The sequence below is a fragment of the Mauremys reevesii genome, linkage group 1 (assembly GCF_016161935.1).
Source record: "Mauremys reevesii isolate NIE-2019 linkage group 1, ASM1616193v1, whole genome shotgun sequence".
Classification (NCBI taxonomy): Eukaryota; Metazoa; Chordata; order Testudines; family Geoemydidae; genus Mauremys; species Mauremys reevesii.
In genome coordinates, this window is record NC_052623.1 from 306401539 (window position 1) to 306416215 (window position 14677).

General features: G+C 39.2%; 1 protein-coding gene across 6 annotated transcripts in view; it reads left to right on the forward strand.

Annotated features, from left to right (window-relative positions):
- YAF2 (YY1 associated factor 2) overlaps positions 1 to 6211 on the forward strand; it is a 57583-nt gene extending 51372 nt beyond the window's left edge. For all 6 annotated transcript variants that reach the window (XM_039505756.1, XM_039505730.1, XM_039505766.1 and 3 more), the window contains 2 exons: positions 1418 to 1570; positions 5956 to 6211. In XM_039505756.1, coding sequence (XP_039361690.1) covers positions 1418 to 1570; positions 5956 to 6193 — 391 coding nt within the window. In that variant the 3' untranslated portion in view covers positions 6194 to 6211. The remainder of the gene's footprint in view (positions 1 to 1417; positions 1571 to 5955) is intronic.
- Positions 6212 to 14677: the final 8466 nt, after the last annotated feature.

Here is a 14677-nt window from a genome sequence, read left to right on the forward strand (position 1 = left end):
TCTGCGAGCCACACTTTAAAGAGAGCTGCATGCAGCTCATGAGCCATTTCAAGCTTGATTTAACAACTGCTTTGTATTTTCTGAATGTTATTGTACAATGCTCATGGTTTCACAATGCTTATTTTTCTAAGGAATATCTAGAGCTACGCAAAAGATGGAAATTTTGTTTTTAGAATCATAATGAAACCTGAAAATTTCAAAATTCTGCAAAAGAAAAATCTGAATTTTTTTTTTGATCTAGCCAATTAAAATGTTTCATTTTGATTTCAGCTTTATTTTTTATTTTTATTACAAAATATATAACACAGAAGTTTCTGTGTGGAGTTCAAGGGTATAGGATTTAATCTATAAAGCCCACAATGGCTTGGGATCTAGTGAGCTGAAAGATCAGCTCTTTCCCCATGTGATATTACTGCTTTTGCTATCCGCAGATGTGCTCAAACTGGGGACCTTTAAATTAAAGAGGTGGGTGCTGCTGACAGGGCATTCTTTGTGAGATCACCACCTTTGGTGTGTCTACATATATTAATTTTCTGGGCACACAGCGTCAGTGAGTCAGCTGGGGTCCAAAAAGGGACCTCATACTTCAGCGGCCACATCGCCTAGCAGTGAAAGTCCAATAACTGGCCACTTACTTCGGTGGCCAAATTGTCCCACAGCAACAGTCTATGGGGGCCGCCTCTCTCTTGGTGGCAGTGGTTGCCCAACAGCAAGTCTAAGGAGCTGCCCTCTCTAGCGGCAATAGTGGCTAAGGGCAATTGTGGGGAGGGTAGGGGCCTCCATACTCCACTGGGTTCCAGCCCAGGGCCCTGTGACAACCAGGTACCCTGGCATAGGGTTCTGGTTTTAGTATGCCCAAACGTGTACCATGGGTCACTTTCTACCATTAATCTCGATTCTGTAGCTCCTTGTTGATAGTGGCTCATCATCCTCTCTGGTCTCTGAGGTCGACTAGGGTCTCGCGGCATAGTCAGGATGCTCTGCCTCAGTGATTTGGAGCTCTGGTGGCTTCTTAGCAGCAGCCTACAGCACATGTCCTCTCTCCTCCTCAGCCAGCCCAGACTGAGCTGAGCTGCATACTTTTATATGCTCCCTTCATTGGGAGCATGCCCAGCAATGGCTTCGGGGTGTGGCCTCCTGTGCCCAAAGTATTAGGTTAACTCTTATGATGCCAGTGCAGGGTTGATACACCTTTTCACACATTCCACAAAGCCCTGTCTCTAAATCCTTAAAATTTGTCTCTTCTGGTGGATTAGTAGGCTAATGAGTAGGATACAGTGAGTTTGAATTGGAGATGCTATTACTATGAACTGTTGGCAGTTTGAGGTGTTTAACAGTCTTGAATTATTTACAGTGAAATGTAGAGTATAAGACTGACACTATAAAATCTAAATAATAAATATATATGTGTTCACAGGAAACCTCGACCTGTCTCTCAGCTGGTTGCACAACAGGTTACTCAGCAATTTGTGCCCCCTACACAATCAAAGAAAGAGAAAAAAGACAAAGTAGAAAAGGAAAAAAGTGAAAAGGAAACAACTAGCAAAAAGAACAGTCATAAGAAAACCAGGTAAATTAAAAGTTGTTGGTATTTGTAAAATATTAAATGATGCACATTTTTCATCACTGGTGTAAGTGTTCTCTTAAGTCATTTTAAAATTAGACTAAATATTTGTTGAAGTTTCATTGTTTTATGATGCTGTTGTTTAATGTGAAGCAATCTTGCAGTTTGTAGTTTTGACCACAAGATGGAGACTAAATAGGAGAGGGAAAATTAGGTATTGTCAGTAAAGGGACAGAGTTTTCCTCATCTAGCAAAGTGATTTGTAGACAGAAAAATGGAAGCTATAACGTTCCAGTAAACCAGGAGAAGAGGAAAGTGACTAGTTTTTATACAGAATTGGATGAGAAAAGGGAATATAAGGTTCTGGAGAAGTATGCAAGGTAGAGTTGTTGATATTCATGCAGAATTTGGCATAAGGAACAAAGGCTAGAATAGCGACTTTTGGAGACCAAACTGACTTATGAAGCTGAAAACAAATGCAGTGGATTGAGATACTGAAGGATATCTTGGACTCTTAGAATACCAGTCTGAAATATGACAGTTCAAGCAAGTAGCCGCAAAGTCTTGATCTTGCCATGGACTAGGAGCAGCCTGCAGTTGGAAGAAAAAATGTAGGATGTTAGACACAAGTAGAACTGGGTGAAATTTTTCACTCAAAAATACAGATTTGGTGATACAGAAATTTTTTTCATTAATTTGTGTCAGCGTTGCCAAATTTTGTGTTTTTTTGGGGGGGGGGGGGCATAGGGAAATAGTGTCACTGTGTGTTTTGGAAGTGTTGCAGTCTGTGACGCAGAGTTCAGCCAAGGAAGATTCTATGGAATCACTTCTGCAGAGAAGTAGCAGACATTTTCCATGCATTGGATGAAACAGGACCTTTAGTGTTATTCAGGGACTGCTCCAGAAGGAGTAAAGAATACTCCCCAAATTTACGTTGAAAAGGTTGGGACTATTTTGTTCAACAGGAAGGAAATGGAACAGAGCTGGGATAAAGGATTTTTGTAATGTTTGTCTTATTTCTAATTATACATTTTGGCTGGCTAGAGTGTAACATTTGTAAGTTAGTTTCTTTAGAGATATTGTTATGAATAGTAACAATTATGTGGGAATGCTGAAGGTTAAATAGTCTTATTACATGAGAAGTGAGAGAAGGTGATATTGCAAGGGCTGGGAACGGAAATGTGCACAGGAATTTAAATGTGACCGCTTTTGGAAGGGCACATTAAACACACACATTAAACCATATCAGGACACACACGTACATCACATACATAGAAATAAACACTCACCACTTCAATGAAAATCCACGTGCCGTGGAGCCATTTGAATACATAGATCCACAAGGACTTGGCTGTGGTGGAGTCACAGAGCTCTATACACCCCAGGGCCATGGTAGAGAGACTGAGCAGAGCTCTGTGACCTTGCCAATTATTGAAAGGGGCCCGTGCCACTGCTTGCCCTCCCATGTGCACACCTCTGGCTGGGAATATTGTTTAAAAAAAATGCTCTTTTAAGTAATCCACATAGAAACTAAGGTGAGCATTCTTAATCAGAACCCAATCGAGCCAAAATCAGATAATACTTTTTTTTACTTATATGTAATAGTTGAGTGTTTGACTGTGGAAACCAGTAGGTTGATTTCTCTTCATTATTAATTTTTCAAGCAATTCTTTGTACTGAGATTTTTTTTAAAGGAGCTCCTTTAAATGTTGTTTCCAGAAATATGTATAACAAAATCTGCATACAGTAAGGCCTAAATTTTCTCTCTGGCATGCAGCCCATTCAGGCTGGCAAAAGTGAATCCTTCCTCTACACTCCCACATCTTCGAGCAACCAGTTAGGCTTTTTATTAATGCCAGTTCAGCCTTGGGGCAAGAGTCGCATTGGGCTCCCTGTGTACTCTTATGCAGCTTCAACTCTTGGCTGCGTGGGAGTGCAAAAGGTGGGGTGAGGTGACTCAGCGTCAGTTCTACTTGAGGCAGGGCTCTAAATCCCTGTGTAGGCGAGGTGAGGGTTAAGATTTGCTTTTAGGAGCACACCTGCCAAATCTTGGTTTCATGTTAATTTCTTTACTTCCAAGCTTGGCCTGGAGAGAGTTGTGGAATCAAATATAGGTTCTGTAGGTCAGTTTTAAAAAGCTTGCTGTGCGCTGTGCTGCTGTTGTCAGCAGGCATTTTCAGCTGCTGTGGTGACATGATTGGTCACCTGGCACATACACACAAAACTAGCAACTTAGTTTTGCAGGCCTAGATCACCCATTGCACTAGCACCTGTAAAGACCAAGTTGATGGAATATAGTTTAAATGTTCTGTTGTGGTCTTTTTAAAAAAAAAAAAAAAAAAAAAAGTAGAAATCAAACCAGAGTTTGTGGCCCTGTGTCCTATGCAGGATATTAGGATTAAATTATGCATCAGAGAACCCAGACTCCATTCCTGTTGTCATAGTGTTTTGTGTGTAAATTATTTTAAAATTTAAATTCTATTTACATGATGCCCATTCCAAATTTTAAATTTTCAGTGTGCTGCAGAATTTGTATTTGATAATACAGTAACTCCTCACTTAACGTTGTAGTTATGTTCCTGAAAAATGCGACTTTAAGCGAAATGATGTTAAGCGAATCTAATTTCCCCATAAGAAATAATGTAAACGAGGGGGTTAGGTTCCAGGGAAATTTCTTTCTCTCTCTCACACACCACACACACACACAGTTTTAAACAAACAGCTTAATACTGGTACACAGTGATGATGATTGTGAAGCTTGGTTGAGGTGAAGGAGTCAGGGTGGGATATTTCCCTTACTGCTAAATGATGAACTAGCAATTGGCTGAGCCCTCAAGGGTTAATTCTCTCACTCTGCAAGGCAGCAGGAATGGAGGGAGATGCGCACATTTCCCTTAAGTACACTGCCTTGTTAATTAGATCCGCTTGCTGAGACCGCAGCTCTGGTGTGTCTCTCCTGCTCTATGGAAGATGGGGTAAGCGGGGTGCAGGAGCAGGGGGGAAGGGGACACCCTGACATTAGCCCCCCTTTTCCTTCCCACCCTCCCTCCCCCCCCGGCACAGCAAGCAGGAGTCTCGGGGAGCAGCTCCAAGGTAGAAGGCAGGAGCAGCACATGGCAGTGTGGGGAGGGACACAGCTGAACTGCAAGAAGCTGCTGCACAGGGAACTTAGGGGGCTGCTGGTCCACCCTTGGTTCCAGGCCCCCACAGCTAGCTGCAAGGGGCTGCTCTTCCTGTAAGCAGTAGACGAAGCAGGCCGCTGCCAAATGACGTTAGAAGGGAGCATTGTCAACTTTAAACGAGCATGTTCCCTAATTGATCAGCAACGAAACAACGTTAACCAGGATGACTTTAAGTGAGGAGTTACTGTACCTGCACAGTAGAAGTTTAGAAACAACTGGTTAGAGGACATGGAAGCTGGTTTCTGCATACTAAGAACTTAAAGTCAGCGCCCACTGAGATGAATGGAGAAGTTCATGCTTCTCAGGGCTGTTGTTTCAGGCTGTCTGGTGACACTGATATGACTGTGGGGTCACATTTTGAACATTTGTTGCAGCCATGAAGGCTAGAGATTTACCGTATATACTCGTTCATAAGCCGAATATTTTTGGTAAAAAAGTGACGCATCAAAGAGCAGGGGTCAGCTTATAAACGGGTCTACACCAAAATTTGATGATTTTAAACTCTATGGAATCATTGAATTGAATATCTAATACATTGTAGTGCTGTTTACTTGGAGCGTCTGCAGGCACAGAGCCCCTCAGCTCCCAGTGGCCGCGGTTTGCTGTTCCTGGTTAATGGTAGCTGCGGGAAATGGCGCCATTTCCCATAGCTCCCATTGCCTGGGAACAGCAAACTGCGGCCACTGGGAGCTGAGGCGCTCCGTGCCTGTGAACGCTCCAGGTAAACAAAACTTCCCAACCCACCAGCGGCTTACCCTAATGGGCTGGGAGCCAAAGTTTTCCAACCCCTGAAGTATAGGGTCAGCTTATGAAAGGGTCATACAGTTTTTGCTGATTTTACCTATCCATTTGGTGGGGGGGGGGAGGGGTCGGCTTATAAATGAATCGGCTAATGAACGAGTATATACTGTAATTTTTTAACAGCAAAAATTTTAAAATGTGGAGTACAGTTTTGTGACTCCCCCTTAATCACATTATCCAGGGGGCCCTGTTCAAATCAAATTACTTAGAGGTGAAGAAAAATTTAAATATTACAGTATAGAGTTGCTAGCTATGTGGTACATTCTCATTTTATGTATTCATAATATTGCTGTGTGCAGTATTTCACTAAGTTATACGTTTTCTACAAAGATCACTAAAAATTGGAGTGGCAAGGGGATTATGGGATGCGGAAGCTTCTAGCTTTTAATTTGATTGTGTTTTATTTAGGCCAAGATTGAAAAATGTGGATCGGAGTAGTGCCCAGCATTTGGAAGTTACCGTTGGAGATCTGACAGTCATTATTACAGACTTTAAGGAGAAAACTAAGTCACCACCTGCTTCCAGTACTGCATCTGCAGATCAACACAGTCAGAGTGGTTCTAGCTCTGACAATACAGAGAGGGGAATGTCCAGGTCATCTTCGCCCAGAGGAGAAGCCTCATCGTTGAATGGAGAATCTCATTAAAGTTTATTTTCTCCAGTTTCTTTAGTCTCTTCTCTTCAAAACATGCAAATACACAACTTCTGCCAACAGCTACCACATTTTCATGACAGATTATCCATGCACAATTGATATGTTTACTGGAACATAATTTATGCAGTTTTACAAAAGTGAAGTGAAGCAGTAGAAATAATAATTTAAATGCAATCTACAAATGCCTACAAAGCATTTTCAGACTAACTTTTTAATCTTCACATTTAAAGGTGCCATGAAAATGTGGTTTGAATGTTCATTATGCAGTGTTATTGGTAAGTCCATTTTCACTTTTAGTTTAGTGAATTCTAACACAACTCTTGGAGTCTCTACTATTGGCATGTACTGAATTAAAATTTTTATAACATAGTTCAAGCTGCCTAAATATGTATTATTTGAGAATTGTGAAACAGTTATATGTATGCAAATCAAAGATCAACTTAATCAACTATTGCTGCAAGAGAATTTTCATAATTATTATCTTCTTAAAAACACCTGCTGGTACTTGGTGTGCTTAAATAGGAAAAATGTTATTAAATAAAACATTTGTATGAATTTTTGCCAATGTTTGACATCGTTTACTAAATTACTGTTACTGAATTATGTTGCTGGTGTTACCAATATTTTTTCACACTTAAAACACATTGTAATGTTTACGAACAAAAAGAGTGAACATATTATGAGCATTGGTTATTTAGCTTTATAATTCAGATACAGTACTACATTGTCCTTAGACACTGGTAGTGTCTGTGTTCTATAACCGATATCAAATCTCAAATGACTAAGCATTTGGCAAAAAGTAAAATTTTAAAATCTGAAATTCTGGAAAAGCTTTAAAAATAACTTTTTAGTACAGTTTTCATTTCTGCTTAGCATTATTTCCTTGCCCCAAACTTGCCCAGTGTCATAGTCGCATATCAGTGTAGTAGAAAAATACTATGTTGCACAGGAGTAAGGAAATAAGGAATACTATCACATTTTGTTCTTAGATCAGCTTCTTTGATTTTGAATTGGCCCTTTATTAAATACTGTAGCATCAGTCATAAGAAAAAATGCAGTACCCTATTTTCTGGCATAAACTGTCAAAATTTATGCATTTAGCAATATACTGATACAGAGCAAAAATATTTACAGTCCCACCCGGTATTATGTAAAATAACCAATAAAATATTTTTATGAATACAGATTTCGCATTTTTGTTTACAAGTAGGTGTTGGAGTTTTTTTTAATGCACAAAAAAATCCATATATAGATTTAAATTATAGGGTCAGATTCAATACAAAAATGTATCTGGCTCCTGTCCAAAGGAAGCCCATTCACATCCCAGTAATTCTCTCTTCTCTTTGTGTTTCATTCAAAATATGTATTTTTGGGCCAATGTGAAAGTGGGATGGACTTTTTTTGGTAGTGAATCCAGCCCTAAAATATCTTCATATGATGCATCCTGATAGCTAAAATAATGGATTTTTGTAGACCCTGACAATTGTGATGTTTGGTGGTTTCTTGTAGTAATGTATCTTTCTGTTTTTTAATGCAGTACTTCTACAGGCACAATGGTACTGTCTATTTTGTAAGATGCGAGTTGTGAAATACAGTTAGTTGCATAAAATGAAAGTCTGATGTGATATCTAAAAACTTACATACCTCATTCCTTGGTGTTACTGTTAAACTTCTAAAAATCCAATGTTAATTATAGGTTATTTCAAATGGACAACTACTGACTTGGTTAAAATGTATTATGCTTTACCTTACTAGACATTTCTTCATTCCAATTTTCTGATCATATTTTAATACCTTTTAAAACATCGCATTTTAAATTTCATAAATGTTTTTGGCTGGGGTGGGGTTAGATGTTCAAGTAATGAATGTTAATTCTTACAAAGAAAGATGCATTCTTCTAAGTTTTACTTTTTACAATTTGTTAGGTGGAGCTATATGGAAAAGAGTTAATGGATTACAAGAGAGCTGAATCTGTTTAAAGTAAGCAATAGTGAATCTCAATGCAAGATCCTTTATGAAATTTTAAAACAAAATGAATATTAACATATTTCAGTACTCTTTGCAAACATCAAATAGTGATCTGATACCTATAGTTCACTAAATCAGAACCTTATTAAATTTAGTATAAGTTGACTATTCAGCACCCGCAACAAGTGGTCTTTTCTGCCTAGAGAAGTAGGCAGTCATTGATTTATTTAGTTAGTTAGCATGGAATTGACTACTAAGAGGTATAATCTAATATCAAATGAAAGCAATCCTGAGCATCTGCAAGAGCAGTTTTAAAGTGTGGTTATTATCAGAAAAGTGATTGTAAAAAGAATGTAACTGGATTGCTCATTGTTACTCAAAATTTTCTATATCAGATATACTCCATTTATGTAAAATTGCCAGCACTGCATACTCCACTTAGAGTTTGTAATTAAGTTGTAGTATTGGGGTGATGTAAGAGGTGTAAAGAACAATGATTACGTAACCAAAAGTTAGCTTGCCATGCCTGTGGATACATGAAACACATCAGAATGTTTGCTCTTCTATAGCAAAAGTGGTGTGACAGTGCTGATGGCAGAGTTAAAAAAAATAATCAGCGAAGTAAGGAGCTCTGACTCTCTCTACTGATAACATTATAACTATACTTTAAACCAGCCTCACTTCCATAATCTCTGAAGAAGTTTTTAGTTGGTTTAAACCAAGTCCTTTCTTCAACTCTGTAAATTCATAAGGAAGGTCTACTCCATCTTTACTCAGTTTGTAGAATGTAAAAACCTAACATTGTAACTCATTGTTAGCTATTTTTCTTTTACTGTTCTCTGCATAATAACTGATCATCATCTGTTACATTCTAAGTCTGCACCAACCTTCATCAGCCAAGCATTTTGCATGGTTACATGAGATGATCCAACAAAGATGAATGTGATGATGCTCCATGTAAATAAGTTCCTTTGTGCATTGATTGTCCACTGTTTCAAAAACAAAAAGAATGAGATGCAGTTAATTCACTGTAAAGGTGTAAAATAATTCAATGTTTTGTCATCCTGTTTTCTGCCACTAATTATGGCTGGCATAAGGAAGTACTGAAATATACAATAGTAAGGTGTGATTTATTTTTTTACTTCTGAATTTCAAAGTCTGCATAATAGAAGCAATCAAAATCTGTACCAAGTAATACCATGTCAAAATCTGCAGTGTAAAATATTGACTCTTAGGATTAGCGATAGGAAAAAGGTTATCTTCAAAGGCTTAATTTTAAGTTTTGATGCAGTGACTAGTCTTGAAACAATCAAGATTATGATCTAAAATGTTACCCTACTGTATGTGTTTCTCTAGCTATTTGATGTTGTATGGCATAGATGATATAGTTCGAGCAATTTAAGATTATGCAGTATTCTGAACTTTAGATGTGTGGTTTTTTTTTAATGTGGTCAGAGGCAGTGCATTTTATCTAGCCATGTAAAATAGAATGGATAGGTAGCTCATGCTTCCCCCGCCCCCGACACACACACCCCTCTATAGCCCCAGGACATGTCTTCCAAGCTCCACACAGTGGTGTAGCTCTGTCCTGTGGCAGAAATAGCCTAAGGTTGCCTCACCACTCTGGCACATGTGGGGACGCTTACAAAGTGCACAAATAGGGAGGCAATTGATTAGGTCTGGATGATTAACCAGTTAACGTGAGGATTAACTTGTCAGCTGGGGACTGTTAAACTGGAGACAGGAAGGCAGAAGGGGAAAGAGAGGCTGGGAAGAAGGGCAAAGACACTCAGGACCTCACAGAGGTGAGATATCTTTCCCTTCCCTCCCCTCCATGCCTCAGGGGTCTGCTGAAACTTGGGGAAAGCCTTATGGTGATGGGACATGAAGCTGCATAAAACATTGAAAATAAAGTGCACTGTGGTGAATTTACATAAGAATGTGTGAGGACTGCTTGCAAAGGGAAGTCCAGGGTGAGGGAGCCCACCCAGTGACATGCCCTTTGTATTTTTAGTTCTTTCTCTCCTCTTCCCAAAAGCGGGAAGACTTCCCAGATCATGCAGCTAGCTGTGCTTATGAAATATAGGAGGGAGCTAGTGATAGACCTGTCAAGTGTGTGCCTTCATTAAAATCCACTTTTTTCCCCTCTCTCTGTATCTAATCTATTTCTCTCTCCCTTACATGCCTTCTGATACTACTACTGTCTACTAGAAAGAAGGGCTGAAACCAATTTCCTTTGGAGTAGCAGAAGTCATAGCAGAGGTAGATGAAATCAATTTTTCCCCTGACAATTGCATGTTACCACATTCGTAGTGGGTTTGATCACTAGGAAAAGCTAGTTCTGGAGATAAGTTCAAAATGTTAATGCATTTATTGGATAATGTACTAGTCCAATGCTAGGCATGTTTAGCTAGCAACACATTCTCTTAGCAAATTGGTAAGATTTGAGGTTGTTGGAAATGTCACTGGAAGAGTAGAGCTATAAAAGGTTGGATATTGTTTCTTACCTGACTTCAGAAGCATGAGTCTCATTTGAAGGTATATATTGCACCTGCTAGTAAGTAGGACAGCTTGACTTTTTTTTTCCCCTTCCTGCTTCACAAGTATTTCAAGGCAATATTTCTGTAGCAGAAGGAGGAAAAAGAAAAGTAGTGTAAACAAAAGCCACAAATTTGAGCCTAATTGAAGACTAAAACAAACAAAACCAACAACCCTCTCCTAACACCATTTTAATGAAAAGCAATACAATCAATCTAGCATTTAGTTAAAATAAGGAATAATACTTTGCAAGTCTGTTACGAACAAGTTCTTTACAAACATTTTAACCTCCCATATCCATCTGTATGCATTAGGTAAATATTATTCCCATTTTGTAGGTAAGGAAATAAGATTTACAACTTAAATGACTTGCCCAACATGTCACATGTGGAAAATTGGGGTAGAGTTAACAAATAATAATCTATGAATATGCTACTTCATTGAACTAATCAGCCTGGTCCTCTGGCTCTAGAGGTAGAGGCTCCTGCTTTTAAATTCAGAGATTCTGTGTTCAAACCTGGCAGACAACCCACCCGGAGATATAAATTACCAATTCCATTAGTTCAAGGTACTAGCAAAGAAAGTAGCTAGTCTAGCCACTGAAGAAAGACAAAGAGCCACTTGGTGTTAGCCTGGGCTACATAAGCAGAAAAGGTAGTGTTAGAATAAATGGGCCAAAGGTGGTGGTGTAACCCAGTCACTGTCAAACATTAAACAAGTTGAACAAGGTCCAGGGATTTGGTGTACAGAGATGTCAGCCTGCTTAGTACCATGGCACAAACATCATTAAATCGCCCTTTAACCTTATATTAAAGATAGAGAAGAGAAGGAAAAACAGTTAAAGCATTTACAATATGAAGTATTAAATAAGACTTTCATTTTAAAATGTCTTGTTCCCTTTCCCTTCAGGATGGAGAGAGTTTTAGAAGGAAAAAAACCTTGTTTGACAGTCTTTGATGGTATTAATGATGGCAGTAACTATCTTTTTTAGAAAAAAGTTAGTTTAGATGAGCAAGAGCTGGATCTGTTGCTGCTGTTAAAATCCTTTCATCCCAGGTAGTTGTTTGGGATTCAGCTGCAGCTGATAGGCTTGTGATGTCCTCTGGCTCCTTCTCTCTGGCCTGGTGTGGTCATCGTTCCAGATGAGGATGATGAAGTCCCAGGAGACGGTAGTGGCAGCCGTGATGATAAAGTTTGGTTCAGTAGTCTCCGTCTGTTGTTTTAAGTGTGTGTTATGTATTTCTGTTCTTTCATATTTTCCCCACAAAAGCTTTCTTTTAAGGACCCAGAAAGGCATTGATGAGTAGAATAGCCCCTCCCCTTATTATTTTGCCCACCAATTAGGCCTAGTATCCGATGTACCAATTTTGGCTCATTAACTTCTGGCTCCACATCTGTTTTTTAATGCATAATTTCAGTACAGTCCTTGAATCATCTCAGTTTTACCTTGTTTAGCCTAATTTAGTTATTCTGTCTCCCTTTTGTACCTTTTCCCATCAACGTTTGTTATAGTTTATTTTAACACCATATAAACTTTTACATACTTTTTAGTTGAGCTCACAATTCTTGAAAATTTGTAGGCCCAATTGTCACAACAGTGGCTGTGGCCAAAGTTCTGACTACTGAGGACCTTTTTTAGAAGATATATTACTGGTTTCCCTGAAAAAGAGAATATCTATCTCAGATTGATCCTTCTTTGCAGAGAATAAATCAAAACCAAGGTCTACTGAGTATACAGTTCTCTAGGCAAGAGAATCTTCCATCAGGTTGGTCTTCTCTAACACAACAGCCAACAGCTATGAGAGGTTCTCTTTGACACTTAAACTAAATTTAGTATTGGTTAAGTATCATAGCTCCACTTGTAAAGGAAATAGGCTGTGCTCTAATATCTCTTTGAACTCCAGGGCCAATTTCACTGCTAGCGTAAGTGGGTGCTATTTGTTTGAAATAATAAATTATACTTGATTATGCTAGTGATCAATTTGACTGACACACACACCCCCACCCCCAACCCCACCCCCGTGTTCCTGATTCATTGAATAGTATTTAGGTATCTCTACAAACTAAAACTTGTGTGTGACGGAAGATCTCCCAACTCTGCTCTAGTTTTTACACAACTCTCTTCCTTCCTAGATAAGTGATATATAGGGAGAATTTTTGCTGAATAATTTTCCTTTGTACACTCATGGGAGCTCTCTAGTTGATGAGACTGGCATTCAGAATGCCAGTTACCACTTTGGTTCTCAGATTCATGTCCCTGAAAAGAACTGCTATCACTTGAAGGAGGTTTTCACTCCTAGGAAAGTAGGTGGGATATGTTCTAGATCTTGATGAAGAAGTGTCCCCCAAGTGACACATAGTACCTGAAGGCTTTTGCAAGGTGCAGGAAAGAAGCTTTGGAGAGGCAGCCAAGGGTGGATGGAGAGGGAGATCTTCTGCCAAAAAGAACACACACAGTTTTCACCATCTCCTTATGGAGATCCTGGGGAGATGGCCTCCATCTCCATCTCTCAATACTTTTTGTTGGATTGAAGAACAGAGGGGATTATAGCAAGAGAAAAATTATTTTGTAAATCTCTGAATGACTAGAAAGTCTTCCTACTTCTGTGTTTAAATAAAAAAACTTCATGAGCTAATATGCCCTTCTCTGTGAGAATTTGTTACTTTGCACCACCATCTGCTGTTATGATGTGCAAGTAGGCATCCTCCATTTCTACCTTTACTAATATCCATACTGATAGATGGCTTTGATTTAGAATCTTTGGACATAGATTGATTCACTGATTTTTGACCTAAGATATATCGCAAAATATGACCCAAAGAAGAGCACTATCTAAGCTCAAAAACATCTCTCTCTCACCAACAGATGGTCCAATAAAAGATATTCCACCTCACCCATGTAGACACTCTAAAAATATCTGTCTGTCAGCTTTGGGGTTCTAGACAGTAAATGGCATATATATCTGGCTTTTAGCTACAGATCCTTGGTGGTGGCTCTATATATACCCTTAATTTTTCTAGAGGACTGGGGGTCAGGAGGATTGGCTTGAAGGGGAAGAGAAAGGAAAAACTCTTGTGGACCTTCTTGCACATTCTAGAGACCATCCAATCTGAGATGGTCATATTCTACACTTCTGTAAAAAGGCTAATCTTCCTATTGAAAGAATGTTCTCTGGGACAGTCAGAGCCCCAGTTAGACCTTGTGGTCTTTCTCAACTGAGGAAGATTTTGTAGGCAATAGTTCCAAAATGAATAACTGGTCAAGGTTTGGAATAGCCAATCTTGAAGCATAGTAGGAACAGTAATAGGTAGAAAAAACCTTTAGAAGTAGATGGAGACTGGCTCTGACAAAATTCTTGGTAGTGAGATGCTCTCTCTGTAACTATGCCATCAAGTGCCTTTTCCGCAGCATTACTGAGACAATGACTCCATTGAAAGCAAGAAAATATTTGTTAAAAGATCTACCCTATGGGTGAAGCCACAAGTTGTTATATTTCTGGTTATAACCCAAGGAATCTTAATGTACTGTTGGTAAAGGTACCTTAAAAGAAGCAGTGAGTCCCACAACTTGTTGAATTTTTCTGTTTGTGAAAATAAGTAATTTTGGAGGTGACCATTTCTTCTAGTCCAGTGGTTCTCAAACTTTTGTACTGGTGACCCCTTTCACACAGCCAGCCTCTGAGTGTGACCCCCCCCCCCTATAAATTAAAAACACTTTTTTATATATTTAACACCATTATAAATGCTGGAGGCAAAGCGGGGTTTGGGGTGGAGGCTGACAGCTCACGGCCTCCCATGTAATAACCTCCCGACCTCCCCAGGTTGAGAACCCATTCTAAAAAACTGCTATAGCCTACCAGTATATCACAGAATGGATGAAACTACCTGGAGGGAAATCATTACTAATGCTATCTGAGTGGACCCTCTAGCTTCTTGACTGCCATGTCAAAGGGAGTGACCCCTTCAATG